This window comes from Gekko japonicus, unplaced genomic scaffold (genome assembly GCF_001447785.1).
Source record: "Gekko japonicus isolate JY-2015 unplaced genomic scaffold, Gekko_japonicus_V1.1 scaffold2249, whole genome shotgun sequence".
NCBI classification, from domain to species: Eukaryota; Metazoa; Chordata; class Lepidosauria; order Squamata; family Gekkonidae; genus Gekko; species Gekko japonicus.
In genome coordinates this window covers 180,338-207,045 of record NW_015173741.1, presented here as the reverse complement: position 1 = coordinate 207,045, position 26,708 = coordinate 180,338, and the positions used below count along the sequence as shown (strand labels likewise).

Here is a 26,708-nt window from a genome sequence, read left to right as displayed (position 1 = left end):
CTGTGCGTTCCTGCCCAAAAATAGCCCTGCTGCTGATCCTATTGCAGCTGATGCCTGAGTGGGAAACTTGGCCAGAGTCCCCAACATGGTCCCCACTGACACTTTTCCTGGCGCTCGCCAGGTTTTTTTAGAAAGGGGGAAGGGACAGGCAGGGCTTTTGCCCAGCAAGGCTTCTGATTGAGCACCTGAGATCTGATTGGCTGTGCAGATTTTTCAAAATGTTACTTTGTGTCACAGAATTAGGGCCTGGATTGAGCCTCAGCCCTCCGTTGAATCTATGTGACTTTAATTTCTATAGTAATTAGCCTCCGTAGTTGAATCTTTGGTTCTGTTTCCCAGGAGGCTTCAGGACTCTGCTAAGTGCTGTGGCCTTCGGGTACAGATAACCGTGTACATGATTTTCGCCTCACATGACTTTTGCCTTCTGGGAATGTTTATACATTGCAGAGGTCAGGAGTCACTATCAAATTATATATATATATATATCTGCAGTTGGGAAGCCAGCTTCTCTCCCTCCCAAATGAAGACAGTGGGATGGGAATGCATGAAAAGGTTCCCGCACCCTGTAATTTCCCCAACACTTTGGCAGCACCAGCTGCCACCACAGCGCAAGAATCTTTACAGTGTGACTGAAGGTAAGCAGCAGCAGTCATTTCGTGGCAGCCATTTTGTAGCTGTGCCCACCAAACTTTGTCAGAATTCCACAGGTGCCCCCAGGCTCAGAAAGATCGGGGGCCTCTGGTCTAGGGGTTCGAATCAGATCAGAACCATGGCAGAGGAGGAAAGTGATGACAAGTGAAACAGACAGGGCATCCACCTGCCAATGACAAAACCCACGGGGAAATGGATCCACCCACTAATCTAATGTGCACAGGCCCTGCCCTCCACCCACCAGTAGGAGCAAGAATGCCAGTAAGAGTTCCACACGGCCTCTTTTCCAGCCAATGGAAATCCAAACACAGCATCCGTGACAAAAATAACAAAGAGTCAATAAAGATATGTTTGCAAAATCATTTACTGTAGTAATTCTGTAAAAAATTCTCTTCTATTATCGCTCACACACAACGGATACTGCACAATATAAACAAATCATTTCACAAGAATTGCTTTATCTGAGCGTGTCACAATTCTTATCAATTTCTACTTATCAACTCATGAAGGAAACATTCCATGTTGATTCTCTAATAACAGAAGGTTATTAGAGAATCTGTTATTAGAGAATCAACATAGAATGTTTCCTTCAAGAGTTATTAGACTCTCTGTTATTAGAGAATAACCCGTGTCAACACATGAGTAACTGTAAATCGCTCAGAGTCGGCAGCTCTGCAAGGATTGAGCGATTAATAAATCGAATTATTTTTTAATTATTATCATCATCATCATCATCATCATCATCATCATCATCATCATCATCATCAAGGCTGACCCTGCTTAGCTTCCGAGATCAGGCCTATTGAGAATTTACTTGGGAGGGAGGAGGGAATGGGCTTGCCTTTCTAGATGCTTATTATACAGCAACTTAAATATCCAGTTTTTCCCCTAGAGTTTTCCCCCTGAACTGGTGTCCTTCATTGTCCAGTGAGGACTGATATCACACAGATGTTTTCCCAACAATTTAATCAGCATAATAAGTGGAATTTCCTAGCTGATCCTCCTCAGTTTCCATGATACACTGGTAATTAGCACTCACTCTCGTGGCCAGATGTTTGGGAAAAAATTCTGTCTTGCTTTCTTTCTGGCAGAGTTTGGTGTTCTTCCTCTGATACAGGAACTTCTACATCCTCTACCTTGACCACAACCACGGTCCCATCATCTTTAGAAAAAAGGAAAAAAGATTACCCTTCAGTATGCCAACAAAAGCGGTACCCAAGTATGAAGGGAGACACAGTGAAAGTGGAGAAAGGCTGAATAAATAAAAAAGACACCTACAAAAATAAAAATTAAGAACATAATGAAAATGGCACAAATAGAAAATATTGGACAAATACTGAAAATTGCCCAAACAGATATTGAATTACGTGATTCATTTTTTTCTGTTTGTGCCATATTCATTACGTTCTTAATTTTATTTTGTGGGTGTCAGTTGGATTTATACAACATTTCTCCATTTCCACCATGTCTCCTTCACACTAGGGTACTTCCTTAGGGCAAAAAGAGACAAATGTGAAGACAATGCATTTCCCACAAAGTTAGAAAAATTCCAGACAGAAGAAGAAGAGGAGATTGGATTTATACCCCGCGCCCTTCACCACCTGAAGGGGTTTCAGAGCAGCTTACAATCCCTTTCCCTTCCCCTCTCCACAACAGACACCCTGTGAGGTAGGGGAGGCTGAGAGAGCTCTCTCGAGAACTGACCTTGAGAGAACAGCTCTGAAAGAACTTGTGACTGACCTAAGGTCATGCCAGCAGCTGCATGTGGAGGAGTGGGGAAATCAAACTTGGTTCTCCCAGATTAGAGTCTGCGCTCCTAACCACTACAGCAACTGGCTCTGGAATGTATTACACCAAAAGGAATGTATTAGTGGGCAAACCGAAGAAGCGTGGGCCCACAGTCCCAACCAGCACAAAGGAAACACACTTCAGCCTTCTGCCTCCACCCTTTCTAGGGAAAGGGAAGGACCGCAAAACCCTGGAAAGAAACGGGGATGATACAGTGCCAGAAGGGATGACAGGCCAGAGAACCAAACCCTGTTAGTGTTAAACTCTTATCATGGGGAAAAGGCGGGATGTGGAGAAAACAATGCTCCCTCTAAGCTGTGGAGTCTTGTGAGCAAAAATTCTACTTCGTGAGCTACTGGCATTAAAGTTGTGAGGGAGCGATTTGGCCACCGCATACATTACTTTGCTCTCTCTTATCATGGGGAAAAGGCGGGATGTGTAGAAAACAATGTTCCCTCTAAGCTGTGGAGTCTTGTGAACAAAAATTCTACTTCGTGAGCTACTGGCATTAAAGCTGTGAGCGAGCGAGTTGGCCACCGCATACATTACTTTGCTCTGGAGCCCTCCTTCCTGAGCTAAGGAAAAAATGTGTGAGCCGGAGGCTAAACAACTGTGAGCTAGCTCACACTAACTCAGCTTAGAGGGAACACTGGTAGAAAAGGCTTTTATTTCTTAATTACGTTCCAAATGTGCATTAAACACTTTCTGAACTAAAATCACCTCAGCATTGAAGTCGGCCAGCTGCCATCTCCTCTGCTCAGACTGCCATGGTTAAACCTTAAAGGGGCAACAGGATATAAACAAGCAAATACAAGACTTACGTCAACTCTTACTCTGTCGCATGGAGCTGCCCTTATACTGAGTCAGACACTTGATCCTTCAAGTTCAGCGTTGCCTACTCGGACCGGCAGCCGCTCTCCAGGGTCTCAGACAGAGATCTTTCTCATCACCTACACCCTGATCTCTTTAACTGGAGATGCCGGGGATTGAACCTGGGACCTTCTGCACGTAAATCAAGTAATCTGCCACTGATCCACAGCCCTTCTTTGCTTCTTTGACCATGAGGGGTGGGGGGGAACCTCCTATTCCTGAGCTGCAGTTACCGTGCGTGCAAAATCCCACCATATTTGTAAGCGTCTACCTGTTGATTCATCCTCTTCTGTGGAGCCCTGGACAAAGATGTCTTCTTTCAGCCTGGAGCTGAAGTCAGGTCTGGGACTCAGATGCTCTTCTAGAAACAAAAAACAGATAAAGGTTCAGAGCTGCCTTACATGGAGTCATTCCTGGCCCATCCAACATAGTACGGTCTATGTTAAGACATCGGAATCCTTGCCCTGACCTGGAGAGCCCAGGCAAGCCCAACCTCGTCAGATCCTGGAAGCTAAGCAGGGCCAGTCCTGACTAGTATTGGGAAGGGAGACCTCAAAAGAATACCAGAGTCATGACACAGAGGCAGGGGATGGTAAGCTACCTCTGAACATCCCTTGCCTTCAAGTCCCAAGTCAGCTTGACTCGATGGCCAAAAAAGAGACCTTGAAATCCTTTATTAGTTAGAGATAATTATAACCCTGAGTTCTGCGCATGCAAGGGATGTGATCTCATAAGAACATAAGAGATGCCAATGTTGGATGAGGCCAAAGACCCATCCAGTCCAACACTCTGTATCACACAGTGGCCAGAAATACCAGGTGCCATCAGGAGGTCCACCAGTGGGGCCGGGACATTAGAAGCCCTCCCACTGTTGACTCCCCCAAGCACCAAGATGTCACAGAGCATCACTTGCCCCAGAGTCCCTATCTATACCTTGTGGCTAATAGCCACTGATGGACCTCTGCTCCATATGCTTATCTAATTCCCTTTTGAAGCCGTCCATGCTTGTAGCCGCCACCACTTCCTGTGGCAGTGAATTCCAAGTGTTAATCACTCTTTCGGTGAATAAGAACTTCACCCAGCTCACCGACATTACAGTCACTTATTTCTGATTGCAAAATTATCCAAGGATTCCTGAACCAGCTGCCTGGAACATGGTTTCCAAGAAGCATTGCTTTGATAGTCACAGCAGCCAGCCATCCATTGACCCAGCCTGAAGCGAAATGGCAGACGCACAGGAGATAGCTCAGTAGTAATGCAAAGGTAAAAGCCCTGGGCTCTCCAGTTCATGGGACTTCAGAAAGCAGGCCCTAAGAAAGGCGTCGAGCCCGAACCCTTTGAAAGTTGCTGCCAGTCATCGTACACAATTCTAGATTTCACAGATACCTTCTACAGGGCCTAAGTCAAAGCAGTTTACCTTATCAGCCTTCAGCAATATGGGCTTAGTAGTGGTGGCCTGGAAGGGAAGACCTCATGTTATAGCCTGCTTTCATGAGATCCTGGAAGCTAAGTGGGGTCAATACTTCTTTGGGAGACCACCAAGGAAGACTCTGCAGAGGAAGTCAATGGCAAACCAACCACGGCTTCTCACTTGTCTTGAAAGCCCCTTGTAATGGCAGACTACCTCATATGGTGGTTGTAAGTATAACATAACCAAGGCACGCTGAAGACTCAAAAACGCCATATAAAACGGCAAGTCCCCTGGCACCCCAGCTTTTTTTGCTCTCTGACCTCATTTTGATGTGGAACCACCAACCAAAGCCTCCTTTATTTGTAAAGAGACCTTAAAAATCCTGCATGGCCAGAAAAAACAGGTGCAAGTGTGTCAGGGGCATTTCCGAATATCCTTATGTATCCATGGAAAAGAGCAAGAGTCCAGTAGCACCTTAAAGACTAACAAAATATGTGGCAGGCAATGAGTTTTTGTGAGCAGTGACTCACAAAATCTAGCCTGCTGCATATTTTGTTAGTCTTCAAGGTGCTACTGGACTCTTGCTCTTTTCTACTGCTGCAGACAGACAAACACAGCGACCCGTCTTGATCTATCGTTGTACCCATGTACGTGCCGTCGACTTGCCACTGACTTACGGCAACACCAGCAAGAGGCGAGTGAGAAGCAGAAGTGGCTTACCATTCCCTTCTCTGCAGAGTCTGTCTCAGCGGTCTCCTGTGCAAGTACTGACTGATCATGGCCGACCATGGCCAACGCTGCTTCGCTCCCAAGCTGTGGCAAGACCAGGCTAGGGTGGGACATTAGGCTGCCAATGAGCCACATGTGTATGTAGGTCTATCACATTGCAACCAAGAACATCTGAACACACAAAGCTGCTTTGTAGTGAATCAGACCCTCGGCCCATCCAAGTCAGTATCGTCTACTCAGAGCAGCAACAGCCCTCCAGGGTCTCAGGCAGAGGCCTTTCCCATCACCTACTGCCTAGTTCTTTAAGTGGAGATGCCGGGGCTTGAACCTGGGACCTTCAGCATGCAAAGCAAAGGCTCTTCCCCTGAGCCATGGCTGGCCCTTCCCAACCAACTTATGGAGGCACCAGCGAAGTGCTTTCAAGGCAACGGAGAGACAGAGGTGGTTTGTCATTGTCTTCCTCTGTGAAGTCCTCTTTGGTGGTCTCCCGTCCAAGCACGTGCCATGCTTAGCTTTGAAGATCAGACTATACCGAACCATTCCACATCCTTGCCGAGCACTGAAAAAATCACCAAGATCAGATTGTACCTTGAAAAACCATCAGCTAAAGGAGAAAGGGGCCCTTACCCATAGAAGCCACCATCTCATAATTGTCCAGCATGTCTTCCCAATACAGATATCTCTGGCCCAGATCCAGCAATGCCCATTCCTCCACGCTGAAGTGCACAGCCACCTCTTCAAGGGCCACCAGTTCCTAGAACAAGGAGACAGTTTCTGTCACAGGGAGGAAATGACTAGGAACTCCTCTCAGCTCCCAATATGAAAAGAGAGGCAGCTGTGTTTTCCTGCAGGGTCCAAAGCACCAAGAGACCACCTCGGGGGAACCTCCATCTTTCCAAAGAGGCTGCACGGACACCTTACAGATCCAGAAGCAAAGAGAGAAGGAGAGAAGAGATTGGATTTATACCCCACTCTTCACTTGGAGTCTCAGAGAGGTTTACAATCTCCTTTCCCTTCCCCTCCAGGCAACAGACACCCTGTGAGGTAGGTGGGGCTGAGAGAGCTCTTTCGAGAACTGTCCTTGAGAGAACAGCTCTGAGAGAACTTGTGACTGACCCAAGGTCACACCAGCAGTTGCATGTGGAGGAGTGGGGAATCCAACCCGGTTCTCCCAGATTAGAGTCCGCACTCCTAATCAGTACAGAAAGTGTTTTGTCTCAAGGAGTCCTTAAAAGCACGAACACCCATACACACTTCTCCCTAATGATCTTTCCTCTACCTGAGGCAGCTGCATAGAAGCTGTTTCCACTCCTGAGGAAAGAAACGGTTATCCTCAACCACCTCTCTGACATTAGTCCATTGCCTGCAAAGGGAGAAAAGACAGTCCAGTGTGTTTGGGATTCATTTATTTACTTATTTCATTCATACCCTCCTTTTCTCCCCAATAGGGACCCAGAGCAGCTTACATCAGTCCCCCCTTCTCCTCCACTGTATCCTCACAACAACCCCACGAGAGAATATGACTGGCCCAAGGTCACTCTGCAAGCTTTCTTGGCAGAGAGGCAGAGAACCTGGGTTTCCCAGATCCTAGTCTGACACACTGATCACACCACAGGTGGGTCTCTGGATGCGTTTCTTCAGACTGCAGCTGAGGATGCACACAATGGAACGCTTTGCCATACAAAAATAAAATTCCTTGTCACATGGCTGGGGGGGGGGTAGTTACATGTTGTTTTACAGCTTTTGATCTAATTTGAGGTGGTGGTGGAAATGAACAGTGACTGATTGATCGGAACAATACACCAAACCTAATAAATTGCTGGAGTAAAAAAAAACACCAGATAAAGAAAGGTGTTATTTAATATTACTTGTCAACTGGAGAAACATCATTCCATAAAAATAATGGAACACGGATTTGTATGAAAACATGAGTCTGGATATCTGGAGCTTTATTTTTATTTATTTAAAACATTCACCTTTCTACCTTACAGAACTGAAGGCGGCTTCTAATGGAGATAAAATACATTTAAAAGGTTACATAAAAACATTAAAAGTTTTGCATGGAAGGCAAGCTTTAAAATATCACCATACCTAAAAAAACATTACAGGCATTGTTAAGCAACATAGAATCATAGAGTTGGAAGGGACCTCCAGGGTCATCCAGTCCAAACCCCTGAACAATGCAGGAAATTCATAAATACTCCCCCCACACACACACACAGTGACTGCTGTTCCACACCCAGAAGATGCCAAAAAACCTCCAGGATCTCCAGCCAAACTGGCCTGGAGAAAAATTACTTCCTGACCCCAGCATAAAATACCCTGGAAATGAAAGGTGCTTCCTTAACAGACAGGAAAACATAGAGACATTGAGATACATTAAGTGGGGAGGACTTCCCACATACATAGTGGCCATTTGCAAAGATCAAGGTGTTCTGGTAAAGAATGTGGCAAACTAACCACCTCTGAGCTATTGACATTCTCATAGATCCTGCATTCATGTTGTGGTTACCCAAAGGGGTCAAGAGGCCACACAGAGACTTCATTTAGTTTTCTGGCTTCCACCAAGTTATTCAAGTCTGATACCAGATGGCTAAATTAATAGTAGAGTCTTACTGTCTAAGGTATGAGAAATGTTGGAATCAATTATTATCTCTGGAGAAAAGGTTCTTGACTGCTTGAAGGAAACGATGTGAGAATCTTTTATAAAATGTCGGTCTGTGGTCTACAAGCTCTGAAGGTAAATTTTATGTTTGGAAAAAGTTCTAGTTGAGCCTTTTCCCTGACATGCTTATTTTCAAAGTGCAGGGAGCTGTATTATATGGAGGAGGAGCATTCAAACACCGGAGCTCACAGGTGAAATCTGTATTTACTGTATTACTGTGCATAATATATTTTATGTCACATTATTAATCCATTTTTAATATCTGCATCATTCTGGCTCGGCTCACTGACACACTTACAAGCATGTTTTCAGCCCACAGGGATTAGCAACTTGGAATTAAAAAAAAATAGTTTAATTGAAAACGACCCCCCCTTTTAAAAGTTCCCCTTCTACGAGATAGAGAACCAAGCTCCCCTCCCTATTCAATGAATATTCAGGAAACTCTCACAAGCAGGGATGTCACCTTCTCTTTTAAAAGTCTTGCTCAAAATACAAAATTAACCAGTAATGCTTCTCAGGGTGACTGTTTATGATTCTGATCGATGCCAATAAAGGTTTTGAATTGAATTGAGTAATGCTTCCCACACCCTCTATCCCTATTTCAGGAAAAGTTTCTTCTGCAAAATCTCCGCACGTGCTATTGAAAACACAGGAACGGTGGGTATGGGCGGGGAGGAAAGATTCAAAGGCCTCCTGGATACACTACCTATTCACGAGTAACAAAGAACAAGACGAGAAATAATCAGCTTGTTTAAACAGAAACATTTCTTGTACATGCTCCTCAGATGCAGACTCAAAAGTCATGACTCTCGGAATCGGGCATAGCCCACAACACAGAGGAAGAGGAGGAAGCAAAGGGGCGGGAACGTTGCAGGAAGTGTCCCCTTTGCCATTCAGCAGGGCTACTCCCCCCACCCATGTCTAGGATCACATCTCTGCGCTCCAGGAGTCCATTGCAGGTCTCACCACATATGCATATCCCACCTCTAAACCGGTGCCCGTTAGCTTCTAGCGGCTCTTACCAGCCTCCCTCCAAACCCGGAAATTCCCACGGCTACGTCAACGGGACGGAGAGGGCATGCATTTACCATTACCTTCTAGGACTCGCAGCTCTGTGGTTGTTTTAACCGTTCAAGAACCAAGAGGCAGAAGCGTTCGCGCCTCGTTGCTGCAGTCAGCCCCCCCCTCCCCACCCACCTTTTCTAGGGGCCTGCTGCTCTCCTTTCTTGCGCCATCTCCACTCACGGTTGCCAGCCTCCAGGTGGGGCCTGGAGATCTCCCGGAATTAGGACTAATTTCCAGACTGCAGAGATGAGTTCGCCTGGAGAAAATGGCTGTTTTGGAGGGTGGACTCTGTGGCACTATACACAAAGGAACACTATACACAACACGAAATATACTGAGAATGTTACAAGGGTTGAGCTGCGGCAAATAAAATTTATATTGAAGGAAATATTTATTATATATAATTAAAAACATAGGGCTTGAATATCAGGCTACATTAAAAATAACCTAACCAAGAAAGAAATGCATGTGCCAAAAATCAATTATTAAAAATTCTATATATGTTTATTGATATTTCAAATTACTCACTATAACGTAACAGATTTTCCTATGAAAGGTATCACAAGTAAAGGTATCATAGAAAAATTTGTTATGTTATAGTGAGGAATTTAAAATGAAATATCAATAAATGTATATAGGCTTCTAGAGGCAGTCAGGAAAACCTGTTCCCCAGTTCATCTGGTATTATCCCAGACACTGGGCCTGACAGCTACTTATTTTTGTTCTCTAACTGATCACCATCAAAGTTTTAACATCAGAAAACAAAGTGATAAAGAAAATATATAAGATTTTATTGGACGATGTGATGGTTGATAAAATGGTGAAAAAAATATGATTATATGAGCCCAGAATATAGGTTGTAATATTAATTTTGAAGAGTGGGAGCAGATTTGGCTGAAAAATTATAAATTAACTAATGCTGTGTCATATAAAGAGAACATGTATAAGATCTTTTATAGATGGTGTATTACACCAGATAGATTAGCTAAACAAAATAGTAACTGCTCTGATAAATGTTGGAAATGTAAAAATAAGATTAGCTCTTTTTATCACATGTGGTGGTTATGTGATGTTACAAAGAGGTATTGGAGATGGATTCATGATAATGGAAAAAATAACAAGAATATCCCATTTACTCCAGAGATACTGTTATTGAATATATTTCCGAAAGACTTTGATAAAGCAGATAGGTATTTGATAGTTCACATGTCGACAGCTGCAAGGATAGTATATGCCAAATATTGGAAAATAATGGAAATACCAACGAAACAAGAGTACGTGAACAAACTATTTGAAACTGCGGAAAATGACAAACTGACACTTGAGATGAGAGCCAGCACAGAATGGACTTTTCAAAAAACGTGGAAGAGATTCTATTATTGGTATAATGTAAACGCAACTGATAGATAAATGTAGTAATTTGAGAACGCAGAAAAGATAAGCTTAGTAAAATAATGAATTTAGAAATTTAATAAGCAGAAGAAGTGATAAAAGTCTCTTGTTATATGTTATATATTGTTGGGGGTAGTTGGGTGTTGTTTGTATGTATGTTTGTAGTATATAATGTAAAAAAACAATAAAAGTGTACCCTCTGGTACTTAAAAAAAAGACTCGGGGGAAATTTCTGGACACCCTTCTTTTTACATGGCATGGTCTATCTGAGAGTATCAAGGTCTAGTAGCTACTCTCGGGGCAAAACGCTTCTATAACTTTTAATGTTGCTGTTTTCTTCAGTCTGTAATTTGAACCAGGGAAACTATTAATTGATCAGTTCTTTTTTTGTTGGCTGTTCGACAGCCATAACTTTGATGTATTGCTAAATTTTAATGTTATCTTATCTCTTACATGCCAATAAAGGTTGTCTGTCTATACTTAACTTTAATTGTTTTCAACATTTTAGGCAGAAGCTCAGCTTAACAGGATACCTTTAAAAATATTGTTTTAAAATATTTTCTTCCATACACACAGCTTTCCTTCAGTCACTCAGCGAAGATCTTTGTGGCTGTGATGGCAGCTGTTGCTGAAACTTGTGGGCTTTTTAAAAAAATCTGTACAGCTCATCAGATCTTCAATACCTAATACCTGACACCCCACCTGGCTCCTCCTATTTTCTAAAAATATTTGCTGGGCACCAGGAAAGATGATGGTGAGTGCCACGTCGTAGGTGCCATGCTGGGGAGTGGCGAGTTCTCTCTCACTAGAAGTTTCCAAGAATCTGGACAGTTATCTTTCAGAAATGATCTAGCTCAGGGGTGTCAATCATGCGGCCCAGGGGCCGGATCAGGCCCCCAGAGGACTTCTATCAGGCCTGCACTGGAACTGGCCATCTCCTGCTTCCAGTTCTGTTGCTGCTGCTGCCATCATAGCTTGCTTCACCAGACTCTCTCATTTCCCCTGGGTCCTAGACTCAGAACTCTGAGCATTAGATTTCTGTGTTGAATGTCAATAAATCAAAAGGTTTGCAGCTTACAGATACACACTTGAACAGCATACTCAAGAATGCAACAGCACAGACATTTTGATGCAATAATTCAGAGCAAGTGGTGTCAGTTATCAGATACTGTTAAATAAACAAAATATTGCAAGAGTGCTAATGTTTTAAGCATGTTTTTATTTTGAGTGGGGAAAAAATATTTGTGTTTGTGTCCATTATAAAGTTTACATCTGGCACCTGGCATTACACCTAGTATTACACCTGGCATTACACTTTATGACACACGTGGCCCGGCCCAACAAGGTCTCATTTATGTCAGATTTGGCTCTCATAACAAATAAGTTCGACGCCCCTGCTCTAGCTTTAGATTTCTGCACTGAACTGGGGGATGGACCAAGTGGCCCCTAAGAGCTCTTCCAGTTCTAGGATTTCTAGAAACAGTCCATAGCCAGGCCCAAGCATCTGTGTGGTTTGTTGCTAAGATCCAGTACCTAAAAAGTGCGCTGGTCTTGGCTCTGAAGAGTCCCTTTCATTACCGTGCCTAATAGCCATAAGTAGTCCTATCCTCCAAGAATGGATCTAAATCCCCCCCCAAAAAAAAAATCTAAGCAAACTGTTGTAGCTACATTTTGTAGCAACACTTGAACACATGAAACTACCTTGTACTGAATCAGACCTTTGGTCCATCCAAGTTAGTACTGTCTACTTAGACTGTCAGGGGCTCTCCAGGATCTCAGGCTAAGGTCCTTCACATCACCCACTGCCAGATCTTTTAACTGGAGATATCAGGGATAGAGATGTGAAGGCCCCGAAAAAAACCGGAAAAATTCGGGGGGGGAAACCGTTTCCCCCCCGTTTTTTTCCTGAAGCCTTTTTGGGTTTTTTCCGAAAAATTGGAAAAATTAAAAAAAGAAAAGAAAATGAAAAAAAATGATTATGGAACGTTTTATTTTAACATGATGAATAAAATATTTTAAGACAAGGTGTTAAAATATTTTTGAAATCATTTCTAAAATATATATATACTAGAAATAAGGCCCGTTGTGGAAATAAATACAAGAGCTAGAAAGAGGCTCTGGGAGAGTGCTCTGGCTTTGGGCAAACAGTGTCAGTCTGCTTTTAAAAGATGAACCTGGGACCTGCACACCACCAGAATACAGCAGGTTCCATATGCAACTGACATTCCAACTGCCTTGCGGGGGGGGGGAGTTTGAGGTGTGGAATGGAGTGAAGTCCAATCAGCTTCCATATGCAAAAGACCAGGTTGTCGCAGCAGTTGTGGTGTGGGCGGGACCCTGGCTTTGCCTTCTGATTGGTGGCGATATATGCTGAGGAGCAGCGCCATCAGCCATACACTAAGGGAGTGCATTTTAGAATTAGAACTTTGGCACCCACTATTCAATTATATATAAGGAGAGATGGTATCAGATTGATCTAATTTCTGTGCACTGAGGACAAGCAAGTCCTAGGTTACAAACTGAACTCTCCAATGCAAGAACAAGACGCATTTCTTCCTTTAGGAGGTGCGATTGTCAGAAGAAAATTAAAAGGTTTCAGTTTTGTTTTTGCATGTGGGTGGGTATTCTGTTTGTAATAATTGTTTGGATACACTATATTTTTAATATGCTACTTGTGATAATTTCATGCCAAGTAAAAGTGTCCATAGTCATATTTTATGTTTCTAAAGTAACAGAATGACTTTCAATCTAGAAAAGACAAAAGAAATGCTAATGTAGCATTTTTTTCAATTTTTCCGAAAATTTCCGTTTCCCCCCGGAAAAAAACGGGTTTTTTTCTGAGCTTCAAAATTTCCGGAAATTTTACATCCAGGGATTGAACCTCGGACCTTCTGCATGCCAAGGAAATACTCTACCACTGAGCCACAACCACTCCAAATTCCAAAAGTTGTTCAAGGATAGAAACAGCATGTGGCTCAGAGAATAATGTCTTTCTGTGCGTGCTCTTCAATCTGTTCATCATTCCATAAACTTTCTCACTTCTGCCTCTCAAATTATAAAATCCCATTTTTTTCCTCTTTTTGGTGAGGAAAATATTTTAATACCTTGGTAATAGTTAGATTCAGGTGGGTAGCCATGTTGGTCTGGAGTACCAGAACCAAGTTTGAGTCTAGTGGCACCGTTAAGACCAACAAAGTTTTTCATGCGCAAGCACACTTCTTCAGATACAGTGAAACAGAATTTCCTCAACCACTACATATGGAGAGAGGGTGGGGGGGTTAAACTTCATTGGTATTAAAGGTGCCACTGGACTCAGACTTGGTAATAATTAGCCATTTTCCCCTCTCGTGACATTTTGTTGGTAATTGGGTGAGAGGTGAAAACCATACACATTACTCTACATGTGGGCAAGCTATAAATATTATTTTCAGTCCTCCCACTCCCCTGCCCCCGTGCATTACTTTGTACTTAATTTACATTTATTCTCATTTGCCTTTTTATTACACCTCGAAGAGACCCTGCTGCTGTCATGCAAAGGATCTGAAGCTCACAGAGGGGGTCTCAAATGCTCTAGGAGCATCACTCTTTTTCCCAGGGAAAGGGGCCATAAAATGTGCAAAAACAAAAAAAAGCAACCTGCAGAGTTGCTCATACAGGGCACAGTTGGCATCTACTGAACTTCACTGCTGCCCTGTGTGATCCTGAGCAAAAACTAGACGATAGCATAAATACATTTTTTAAGACTCACAGTTTTGTTTCACAGACGAAATTGTTACTACATCATTGGCATGAAAGCTAACACTTGAATAAGTTCTCTTTTACCTAGATCAGAATGTGAACTGGACACATTATCAATCATCGGGCAAAGGGAGCTTTGAGTCTCAAAAGCTTTTACCTCAAAAATCTTATTGGTGCACTTGGACTCGAATCTAGCTCTTCTATTGTAGAAGAGCTGGCTACCCTCCTGGACTTATCCATCATAAGTCCCCAAAACTACACCAAGTCACAAATATCAACACCTCTCTCAAGCCTATTAAAGCAGCATGGCAGTAATGTCAAAGTATCTGGAGCTATCATTAAAAGCTGGCAAAATAAAATAAAAAATTAAGAACGTTAAGGGTAGCCATGCTTGATCAGACCAATGGCCCATCCAGTCCAGTCTCCTGTTTCTACATATTCGATGCACAATATTTAGTTCTTCTACCTGAAGTTATACAGATGTCACTGAGGAAGGTGTCCCAAAACTGTGGCACAACCACAAAACAGGCCCTGCTCCTCACATACTTGCAACGATGGTCCCTGGAGCAGAATGTTAGACGCTTGGTTTTGCCTGGTGAGAGAGGGTCAAATGGATTTTTAACACGCAGCAGTTCCAGCTGAAGATTCTCTCACCTGGGTCTTATATGGTTTTTTATTTCATTCTGAGAGCCCATTATATTGAGAAGTGAGTTTGAGTAGAAAGGATTTTTCCCGTTAATGTTAGGATGTTTGTGGTCCCTCTCTTGAATGGATATTCAAGTTGTGTGCTTTGAGTGAAGATATATCCATAAGCATTCATATGGTTTCTGACCTGGATAGATTTCTGATGTTTAATCAGGTTTGGCACCAGAGAGATGGATTATTTGATGCTGAGTCAGGTGTCCTCTTAGTCTAAAGCTCTTACCACACTCAAAACACTTAAATGGTTTCTCCCCTGTGTGAATTCTTAAATGCTGAATGAGGCTGGATTTGTGGGAGAAGCTCTTGCCACAGTCTGAGCAGGTGTATGGTTTCTCCCCGGTGTGGATCCTTCGATGTTGACTAAGGCATGTCCTCTGACTGAAGCTTCTTCCACACTCAAGGCATTTATACGGTTTCTGCCCTGTGTGGATTCGGAGATGTTGAATAAGGCTTGATTTATGGGAGAAGCTCTTGTCACACTCTGAGCAGCCATGCGGTTTCTCTCCCGTGTGGATTCTTTGATGGCGATTAAGGTACGTGCTCTGACGGAAGCTGATTCCACACTCCAAGCATTTAAATGGTTTCTCCCCTGTGTGGATTCTTTGATGTCGAAGAAGACTTGATTTATCCGAGAAGCTCTTGCCACACTCTGAGCAGCCATGTGGCTTCTCTCCCGTATGGACTGTTTGATGTTGACGAAGGTGCGCTCTCTGGCAGAAGCTCTTTCCACATTCCAAACATTGGAATGGTTTCTCTCCAGTGTGAATTCTTAGATGCTGAACAAGACTTGATTTATCAGAGAAGGTCTTGCTGCAGTCTGAGCAGCTATGTGGCTTCTCACCTGTGTGAATCCTTTGATGCCGATTAAGGTAGTTGCTCTGTCCGAAACTTTTCCCACACTCCATACATTTGAACGGTCTCTCTCCTGTGTGAATTCTTACATGTTGAACAAGGCTTGATTTATCAGAAAAGCTCTTGCCGCAGTTTGAGCAGCTAAATGGCTTCTCTCCTGTGTGAACTCTTTGATGCTGACTAAGATATGCGTTCTGACTAAACCTCTTCCCACACTCTATGCACTCATATGGTTTCTCTCCTGTGTGAATTCTTAGGTGTTGAATGAGGCTTGACTTATGAGAAAAGCTCTTGCCACAGTCTGAGCAGTTGTGCGGTTTCTCCCGCGTGTGTATCCTTTGATGGCGACCAAGGCACGATCTCCGAAAGAAGCACTTTCCACACTCCAAACATTTATGATTCTCTGTTCTCTGGATTCCTTGATATCCATTAAGAGCAAAACCTTCCCCACATTTATTCTTCTTTCCACTACAAGTTTCCCATTGAATGTTTCCAACATTTTGATACCTTTGTGACGGATCCTCCTGCTTCTGTGTCCCTTTTCTGTCCTGCATATTTATTCCATCTTGATTCCTCAGGCTGTCTACTTCCTTGGCTTTTCCTGATGACAGCCTCAGTGTTTCCCCCTCATTCCTGTACTCACAGACATCACCTGCAGGAACAAGAGAAACCCAATGAGAGTAGAAAGAACAAAATCAACAACAGATCAGGGAATAAATACTTGTTGTTAAGGGTTATAGGTTTTTTCTACAGAGCCAGTTTGGTGTAGTGGTTAAGTGCTCAGACTCTAATCTGGGAGAACCGGGTTTGATTCCCCACTCCTCCACTTGCAGCTGCTGGATGACCTTGGGCAAGCCATAGTTCTGGCACAGCTGTTCTTGAAAAAGAGCCATTTCTGTCAGAGCTCTCTCAGCCCCGCCTACCTCACAGGGTGTCTGTTGTGGGGAGGGGAAGGGAAAGGAGTTTGTAAGTGGCTCTGAGACTCCCTTGGGTAGTGAAGGGCGGGGTATAAATCCAATCTCTTCTTCTTCTTCTATAAAAATGCACTGTTTTTAAATCTGAGGACTTAATGCAGAATAGAAATGGAAGACAGAGGCAGGGGCGCAAACTTTTCCCTTCCCTGGGAACGTCTGCCACCACCTGCAAATATTCTGTAAGCAAACCTCCTGTGCTGTGTAGAATTCCTCCATAGTGGCAGTTGTAAGCTGTGCATTTGCCAAATTTGGCATTTAGGGATGTGTACTTCTCTGTGCACCAAACACGAGGATCCGGGGTTTCAAAACAGTCGCTTCTGAGACTTTGAACCTCTTCTGGGAAGAGGCTCCCATTTGCCGGGGTTCCACTTAACTATCCGGGACAAACGAAAGGCTAGGGCGATTTGGCCCCAGCTCTGCCTTGGGCATCAACGGGAGCTGACTTTGGCACAGAACCAGCTGAACGCTACCCTGGGGCTGCATGAGCCTCACCTCTCTGGGACCTCCCTCCAGGTTGTGAGGAGAGCTAAGGAGGGGCCGTGGCTCAGTGACAAAGCATCTGCATTACGTGCAGAAGGTGTCAGGTTCAATCCCTGGCATCTGCCTCTGCATAGCAGCCCATCCAAGTACTAACCAGGACCCAGCAGGCTTAGCTTCTGAGATCTCCCAACATCAGGCTTGCCTGGGCAATCTAGGTCAGGATGGAGATTATCTAAAGCAGGGGTGTCGAACTCATTTGTTATGAGGGCCGGATCTGACATAAATGAGACCTTGTTGAGCCGAGCCATGTGTGTCATAAAATGTAATGCCAGATAGCGGAGATATAAACTTTATAAAGGACACAAACACAAACTTAAAATAAAAACATGCTTAAAACATTAGCACTCTTGCAATATTTTGTTTATATAACAGTGTCTGATAACTGACACCTCTTGCTCTGAATTATTGCATCAAAATATCTGTGCTGTTGCAATCTTGAGTATGCTGTTCAGGTGTGCATCTGTAAGCAGCAGCAGAACTGGAAGCAGCAGCAGAAGACAGCCAGTTCCACTGTGGGCCTGATAGAAGCCCTCTGGGGGCCTGATCCGGCCACTGGGCCGCATGTTTGACACCCCTGATCTAGAGCTACCTTGCTGAAGACAGTATATTAGTTATATGAGGCCATCATTAAGCAATGTTTCCAAACACTTCATCCTATATTTCTCTATATTTAATGCTAGAACTCTTTTTTTTTTGTATTTTGTGGGTGTGTGTATGAGAGAGAGAGAGAGAGAGAGAGAGAGAGAGCGCACCTGGAAGTCATGGTGACCTCTGGTGACTGGCCCCTACTGGGGGTATTCAGAGAGGTGGCTGAATAAAGCCTGCCCCCTCCTCCCAACTGCTGGTATTCCAAGGAAGTCTCCCATCCAAGTACTTGCCAGAGTTGACCCTGCTTAACTTCTGAGATCTGATGAGATCAGGCTTGCCTGAGCTATCCAGATCAGGGCTAATGCTAGAACTTTTAATACACTATGAGATAATAATTAATTGCTCCCACAAGCCCAACAGCGCAATCTTAAGTGGAGTTACACCCCTCTAAGACCATTAAAGGGTTATATTTGGATTGTTCAGTCTGTCTCAGCACAGATACACAGAAGCAATCCCTGGCATCTGCCAGAGGCTAAAGAACTGTGAGCTGGCTCACACTAACTCAGCTTAGAGGGAACACTGGTTGTAAGAAGTTGGACGTGATGCGAACACTCAGAAGCGTCATACGGTACGCAAGTACCCAAACACTCCAGTCTTTTTGCCTCCTGGCCTTATTCCGGCATGCAGCCACCAGGTAAGGGCTCCTTTGCATGTAGACGGACCTTAAAATCCTGCCTAGCCAGAAGCCAGGATTTCTTTTTTGGCTTGTGGGGCTGGATAATGTAATATCTGTAAAGGTTGTTCCCTTTCTAAATTTGTTCCCTGAGGACTTAGTACTAAATGCAAGTTAAATATTATACAATTGGCCCATTTGGTTCTTCAACTCTCACTGGTGTGAACAGGTGAGTTTCCTATTGACATCCTTGCTGACAGCCAGTATTAGTTCGTACTTTGAACAACGATCAGCGAAAGGAAAAAGGGGTCCTTACCCAGAGAAGCCACCATCTCATAATTCTCCAGCATGACCTCCCAGTAGAGATCTCTTTGGCCCAGATCCAGCAAAGCCCATTCCTCCGAGGTGAAGTACACAGCTACCTCCTCAAACATCACCAGTTCCTGGAGTAAAAAACAGGCTTACTTCCTTATTAATCATCATTACGCAGGGGGTGATTGGCACCTGCCCTTCCATTCCCAGTGTGCTGTTCTTTGTGCAGGGTGTCAAGCAAAGATCCCCAACCAATGTTCCCTCCAATCCCCCCCCCCCAACTGAGCACAGCACTTCACATCCTGAGTGGAATATAACTGCTGTAATCTTAAAATGTTTTGGAAATATGTATGTTGCAAGGTCTAAAATCCAGTCATTATAGGGTTAAATGTGTGTTTACCTTGTGTGCTATTGTTTAGACTGACCTGGAAGGGAACCTGGCACAGAGCCAATGGAAACTGAAGCCTATCTACTAACAATCATTGGTTAATGCATTCAGCTGATTTCCTTCTAGGAGTCAAGAAGAAGAATCTCCATTGTTGTAGACCGTCAAACCGTAAAGATGTAGTCTTAGGTGTCTTTGTTGTTTTGCAGATTTCCTGTGAACCCTTCCCTTAGAAATAAAGATTTTTACATAGAAGAAGAAGAAGAAGAAGTTTTTCAAGAACAGCTCTTATCAGAGCTACGGCTTGCCCAAGGTCATCCAGCCAGGTGCAAGTGGAGGAGTGGGGAATCAAACCCGGTTCTCCCAGGTTAGAGTCCGCACACTTTTTTTTTTAATTATTTAAAAATATGACAAAATTTACATTAAAAATAACTTCAATAATCCCCCGGGTTCCCCTCACCCCCCCATAATTAAAAAAAGGTTCATATAAGCTACTTTATAAAACAACAAGGATCTAACTGAATAAATTACTATAACTACACTCCACAGAACAGACTGTAGACCTAACATAAGGCTAATCAGAGATTTATCAGGTCCAAATTATCAGCCGTAGCGGGAATCACAGCTTGCGACTTCAGGTAGTCTAGGATTGGTGCCCAAGTATGAAACAGTCGTGATTTATAGGTGGTATGTGTTTCAAAGTCCGCACACTTAACCACTACACCAAATTCCTTCTCTCCAGTGAAGCAAAGATCCATTGCAATCTTTGAATATTTAACTATTTTGCCAATTTTTCCAACAAAATGGGCAACGGGCTATGCAAGACCCTGCATGGCTCTATATTGCTGCTGAGCGAGCCTCTTTGCGCTAATGAGCGGCCGCTCACACACACACAGCTTAGAGGGAACAGTGTCCCCAACCCTTTTTGAGCCTGGGGGCACCTTTGGGATTCTGAGACAGGGGAGTGGGCACCGCGACAAAATGGCTGCTGCAGAGGCTAGGGTTGCCAAACCCCCCCCCCCGGTTTGCCAGGGGTCCCCTGTTTTGGGGGGGTTCTACCCGCCCCCAACACCCACAGCCACCCCTCTCCCTTCTCTCTTGAGAGAGAGGGGTGGCTGCCTTTAAGTGCATAGAGCCCGCATTTCGTCCCAAGCCCAATCTCCGCTTGAGATCAGGCTTGCAAGGAAATGCCAGCTCCATGCACTTAAAAGGGAAACGCTGGCTCTCTGCTCTTAAAGGGGAAACGCTAGCTCCTTTAAGTGCAGGGAGCTGGCATTTCTGGAGATCGGGCACGTGGGCGGGCAGGTGGCGGACGTCCCCAATGTGACATCATCACGTCGGGGATGCCCCGCCCCCTCCGGGAACGCCCCCAAAGTCCTCCGCTGGGGGTGGAAGATGGACTTGGCAACCCTAGCAGAGGCACTCTCCTACATTTCAAGCAGAACCCGTGTGTAACGGGATGCCTTTTAAAATGGACACATTGTTTTAAAACTGTTATCTGGAATCCACATGGCTTACAGTGAAGATCCTTGTGCTGAGGTGGTAGCAGCTACCAAAGCCACCTTCAGAAAATCTGCTCCGACAACCAGATCTCCAACAGCCAATCAGAAGCCCTGCTCGGCACAAGCCCCACTTGGCCCCGTACACTTTCTAAAAAACACTTGGTGGGCCCCAGGAAAGGTAGTGGAGGGTGCCGTGGTGCCCTCCATGGGCATCATGTTGGGGACCCCTGGTGTCAAGGTTCTGGAGATGCGCTCGCAGGAGCCTCCCTTCTTTCACAGCAGCTGCATGAACAATCTGCAGACCCCGAAGCAAAGAGGAAAGAGTTTCTTCCCCGAGGAGACTCATCAAAGTGCCTCTGGCACATCATCCCTCCTACCTGAGCTGGCTGCATAGCAGCTGTTTCTGCTCCTGGGAAACGAAGGGGTGATCTCAGCTGCCTCTCGGACATTAGTCCACTACCTGCAAAGGGAGCAAAGATGGTCCAGTGAATGCCTATTGTCACCTAACATCAGGTGTCCACCAACTGGCCTCTCTGCTGCAACCTGTTATACTGCCATCGAGATCTTTATGGTTTGGTTGCAGCCCAATTGCTCCCAGCAAGAAGGAGGAGGAGGAGGAGGAGAAGTTGGATTTATATCCCGCCCTTCACTCGGAGTCTCAGAGCGGCTTACAAACTCCTTTCCCTTCCCCTCCCCCACAACAGACACCCTGTGAGGTAGGCGGGGCTGAGAGAGCTCTCCTGAGAACTGCCCTTGAGAGAACAGCCCCGGCAGAACTATGGCTTGCCCAAGGTCATCCAGCAGCTGCAAGTGGAGGAGTGGGGAAATCAAACTCGGTTCTCCCAGATTAGAGTCCATGCACTTAACCGCTACACCAAACTGGCTGAATGTGTAATCTGTTGCAATGCCTCACTTTTAACTGTTTGTATTGTTCTCTGGTATTTATTTCTTTAACTGTTTTAATGATTGTAACTTATTGTTGTGACCCACCCTGAGCCCGCTTGCAGGAAGGGTGGGATATAGTTTGAAATGAATGAATGAATGAATGAATGAATGAATGAATGAATTAACATCTCAATCTTGTAATAAACCTGAGTTTGGGCTGTGCCTTTTCAGAATGCAGTCAGGAATATACATGGTGGAATACTGGTGCAGAGCCAGTGTGCAGTGGTGGTTACGGTTGAAAGACTAGGATCTGCAACAGCCGGGTTCAAACCTCCACTTGGCCACAGAAGCCTGCTGAGTGACCTTGGGCCAGTCACACTCTCTCACCTGTTTACCTACCTCATAGGGCTGTTGTGAGGATAAAATGGAAGAGAAGGATTTAAGTTGGTTTGAGTCCCCATTGGGGAGAAGGGCAGAGAGTAAATAAAAATAAGTAAAATATTGCTTCATTAAAAAAAAACAACAACCCTGCAGACACAGAAAGGTAGTGTGAGATTAATTAAATTTTTGATATCTTTGGAGGGCAAAGGATGACCGCACACAAGAAGACATCAAGTCTGAGACATTACGGAGTAAAAAAACAGTGCAAACTGTATTATCTAAATTACATCAGTTACTCATGAAATAAACCCATGAGTATAGTTTAACTTGGAAGGAGAAGAGAAGAAGAGGAGAGATTGGATTTATACCCCGCCCTTCACTACCCAAGGGAGTCTCAGAGCCACTTACAAACTCCTCTCCCTTCCCCTCCCCACAACAGACACCCTGTGAGGTAGGTGGAGCTGAGAGAGCTCTGACAGAAACTGCTCTTTTTCAAGGACAGCTGTGCCAGAACTATGGCTTGCCCAAGGTCATCCAGCAGGTGCAAGTGGAGGAGTGGGGAATCAAACCCGGTTCTCCCAGATCAGAGTCCACGCACTTAACCACTACACCAAACTGGTTGGAGTTCAGAAGTCACCATAGTTAAGTTAAGAATGATTAAAAGATAGCTAGGTGCCACGGAAAGTAAAGTGGATGTTTCCTAGAACAGAGGAAAACATCTGGAGTTGTTAACTTATCCAAATGAAACTTTCCATTTATGTGGTGGGCATTTGCAGACAACCGTGTCTTTTGGCAAAGACTAAGGTGAATTTGGCAAATTATCTCCATGACTAGCTACTGTTATTCCCATGGATCTGGTATTCATGTTCAACTAGTTATTTGAAAAGGTCAAAAGGCCATACAAGATTTGATTTAGTTTGCTGGCTGCTGCCAAATTACTGTTAATATCTTGGGTCTTTAAATTTTGCCGAATACTGAAGTCAGTAGTATTTCATACTCCACTTTTCTCAATCTTAAGGAGTCTTATTTTTTTATTGCATTCTCTTTTTCTTGTGCACATAGCTTATTTTTTTATTGCATTCTCTTTTTCTATTTTTGAAACGGGCATATTTCTGGCTTCACTGGACACAGAGAGGGGGGAATGAGTTATTCAAGGTGCTGGAACTGTTCCGAAGCCACCCCAGAGAGCCTTGCGCTCTGCTGATCACCCTCTACTGGTAGTTCCTGGCCCAAAAGACCTCCGCTTAGCCTCGACCAGGGCCATTGGCCTGAAACAGCATGGGTTATCTTATGTTCTTGGAATCAGGGGCCACCCCACTCCCTTTCTTTTGTTAAGGACTATTACAAGTGCCTTATAATTATGAGCGGATCATGCTTGCATCAGGATGGTCATCCTTAATAAAGACCGTAGGCTCTGTTAGCGGAAGGAATTGGGTGACTTTCTGTCCCCAGAGATGTTCTTGGAAAGGGGGCGGGGCTGCCTAGCCAATGCTCTCCCCGAACACTTTTAACGGAGTCCTTTAACAAATGCCCACAAGGCAAAAGTTTATCGGGAGGGGGCCGTCTCCTCCTCCACGAAAAGCTTCCCTGCAAAGTCCGTGGGCGTCAGGAGGATCCTGAGGAAGCAGGAAGAGAAGTGGGGGGAAGGAAGATGCCAGGATTTATTTATTTTTTAAAGATCTGGGGCAAAGTCAAAGGGCGGGTGGGAGTCGTATTCCTTCAAGGCACTTCTTGGGACTGTTTTCTCAATACCCCGTTTCCTGTAAATATGCAAAGCTGGGAGTGCTGCAGAAGAATAATCCCATTTGGTCCGGAACTCGGAGAGGGACGGGCGGCGCTATGTAAGACAACCGCCCTTTCCTTCCAGGGGACGAGCAGAGCTGCCCTTCCCAGCACGGCACGGGGGGGGGGGAGCACGGGCCCCCCCCCCCGGGCCGGGTGAGGCTCCAGCTGTTCTTACTCACCCGCCTCCCTCCGAACAGGGGAATGCACAAAGCCACGTGGGCGGAAAGGGAATTACAGGTTTGCCGCTGCCTTCTAGGACTCGCCACTCTGTGGTTTTTTTAACCCGTCGTGCCAGAGCCGGCGCTTTTCCGCAGGCGATCTCCCCTCTGGGGCCTGTCCCTCTACCCCTCCCGCCTTCTGCGCCCAGGATCCAGGCGGTAGCCAGACACCAGGTCCGCAGTCTCAAGACCAGCTGCTGAAACGTTACCCCCCCACCCAACACACTGCTATTCACAGACAGCCCTCCCTCCAGTCTTAAACAACTCCCTAATCCAACCTCTGAGTCCAGTGGCACCTTTAAGACCAACAAAGTTTAATTCGTGCATACGAAAGTTTGAACCCAGGATTAAACTTTGTTGGTTCTGAAGATGACACTGGACTCAAACACACGCTACCCACCCGAATCTATCCTTAACCCGATTTTAGCTATATTTGTTGCCAGGCCTGGGTTCCTGCTGGAGCACACTGCCAGTCAGGAGCCCAGGGGGGGCACATAAGCCCCGCCCCTATGTTGAGCCCCGAGGTGGTGGCCTCGGACTCGTAGGGGCAAATTCCACCTCTCGGGAGAGGTCACAGGCGAGGTCATTCTGGCGCTCCCAGCTCTTCTTCGAGGCTCCTTAAAAAGTTATGGCCGCCCCCTCTGTTCTCGGGGGCAGCCGCGACGCCCGCAGGGGGGGGGGGCGTTCCCTTTACTCCCTGAGCCCCGGGGTGGTGGCCTTGGAATCATAGGGGCAAATTCCACCTCTCACATGTGATGTCATTCTGGCTCCCCCAGCTCTCCTTCGGGGCTCCTTAAAAAGTTATGGCCACCGCCTAGGGTTCCCAAGTACTTACCACAATCCAGCGGGGGAAACATGCTCCCTGGCCGGACCATTCCTCCCTGTAATGCACCATGCTGTCGCCAGGAAGTGACGCTAGGTGACGCTCTGGCAATGGCATAAATTAGTTTGCTCTGGAGCCATCCTTCCTGAGCTAAGACCAGAATGTGTGAGCTGGAAGCTAAAAAAACTGTGAGCTAGCTCACACTAATTCAGCTTAGAGGGAACACTGCTGCCCATATAGGTGTTTTCCCCATTGGGTCTCCCAGTTAATGGAATAGCTTGCCTGAGGAGGTCAGGAAGGCTCCTACTCTCCTGGCTTTCTACAAACTGTGCAAAACTGAATCTTTGAAGAGGGCTTTTCTACAGAGCTAATAGGGTTGGCCTGGATGAATCACAAGTGGGAATTAAGATTGCTGGGGAAAAGATCAACAACCTCAGATATGCAGACGATACCCTCTAATGGCAGAAAGTGAAGAGGACCTAAAGAGCCTCTTGCTCAGGGTAAAAGAGGAGAGCGCAAAAGTGGGCTTGAAGCTCAACATCAAAAAAACTAAGATCATGGCATCCGGTCCCATCACTCCTTGGCAAATAGAAGGGGAAGTCGTGGAAGTAGTGATAGACTTCACGTTCCTGGGATCCCAGATCACCGCAGACTGTGACAGCAGCTATGAAATTAAAAGACGCCTGCTCCTTGGGAGGAAAGCGATGGCGAACCTCAACAGCATGATAAAAAGTAGAGACATCACCCTGCCAACAAAAGTCCGCATGGTCAAAGCAATGGTATTCCCAGTAGTCATGTATGGCTGCGAGAGTTGGACTATAAGGAAGGCCGAGCGCCGAAGAATAGACTATGGTGCTGGAGGAGACTCTTGAGAGTCCCTTGGACTGCAAGAAGATCAAATCAGTCAATCCTAAAAGAAATCAACCCTGTCTGTTCCCTGGAAGGCCAGATAATGAAACTGAAGCTCAAATACTTTGGCCACCAAATGAGAAGGGAGCACTCACTGGAGAAGACCCTGATGCTGGGAAAGATTGAAGGTCAAAGAAGACGGGGACAGCAAAGGATGAGATGGTTAGACAGTGTTATCAATGCAACGAACATGAAATTGAGCCAACTTCAGAGGACGGCGGAAGACAGAAGGGCCTGGCGGGAGCTGGTCCATGGGGTCGCGAAGAGTCAGACTCGACTGTGCGACTGAACAACAACAAATCCAACTTCTGAGTCCAGTGGCACCTTTAAGACCAACAAAGTTTAATTCGTGCATAAGAAAGTTTAAACCCAGCGCTCCGCCAGTCAGGAGCCCAGGGGACGGGCACATAAGCCCCGCCCCCTGCTCCCACCAGCCATCAGTTGGGAGGGGGGGAAACGTTCCCCTGCTCTCTGAGCACCGGAGTGGTGGCCTCGGACTTGTAGGGGCAAATTCCACCTCTTGCGAGAGGTCACAGCGAGAGGTCATTTTGGCTCCCCCAGCTCTCCTTCGGGGCTCCTTAAAAAGTTATGGCCGCCGCTGTTCTCGGCAGCAGCTGCAACTCCCGCGGGGGGCCCCAAACGTTCCCTTGCCTCCCTGAGCCCCGGGGTGGTGGCCTTGGACTCGTAGGGCCAAATTCCACCTCTCGCGTGCGATGTCCGAGCGGCGTTGCGAGACATCACACGTGAGAGGTCATTCTGGCTCCCCCAGCTCTCCTTCGGGGCTCCTTAAAAAGTTATGGCCGCTGCTGCTGTTCTCGACAGCAGCTGCGACACCCGCGGGGGGGGGGGCGTTCCCTTGCCTCCCCGGAC

General features: G+C 45.5%; 2 protein-coding genes across 5 annotated transcripts in view; one reads left to right on the top strand and one right to left on the bottom strand.

The window, feature by feature from the left end:
- Nucleotides 1–26,708, top strand: part of LOC107120690 — a 190,185-nt gene that overhangs the window by 51,740 nt on the left and 111,737 nt on the right. The window contains 1 exon segment of the mRNA XM_015423453.1: nt 21,139–21,160. Coding sequence (XP_015278939.1) covers nt 21,139–21,160 — 22 coding nt within the window.
- LOC107120691 (zinc finger protein 850-like) overlaps nt 14,721–26,708 on the bottom strand; it is a 40,020-nt gene continuing 28,032 nt past the window's right edge. The window contains exons 3-4 of one of the 4 annotated variants that reach the window (XM_015423456.1): nt 16,451–16,458; nt 14,721–16,153 (exon numbers count right to left, since the gene is read on the bottom strand). In XM_015423456.1, the coding sequence (XP_015278942.1) occupies nt 15,161–16,153; nt 16,451–16,458 (1,001 nt within the window). In that variant the 3' untranslated portion in view covers nt 14,721–15,160. Of the gene's footprint in view, nt 16,195–16,450; nt 16,459–26,708 lie in introns of all 4 variants that reach the window. The other 3 variants (XM_015423458.1, XM_015423455.1, XM_015423459.1) reach the window with 3 other exon arrangements.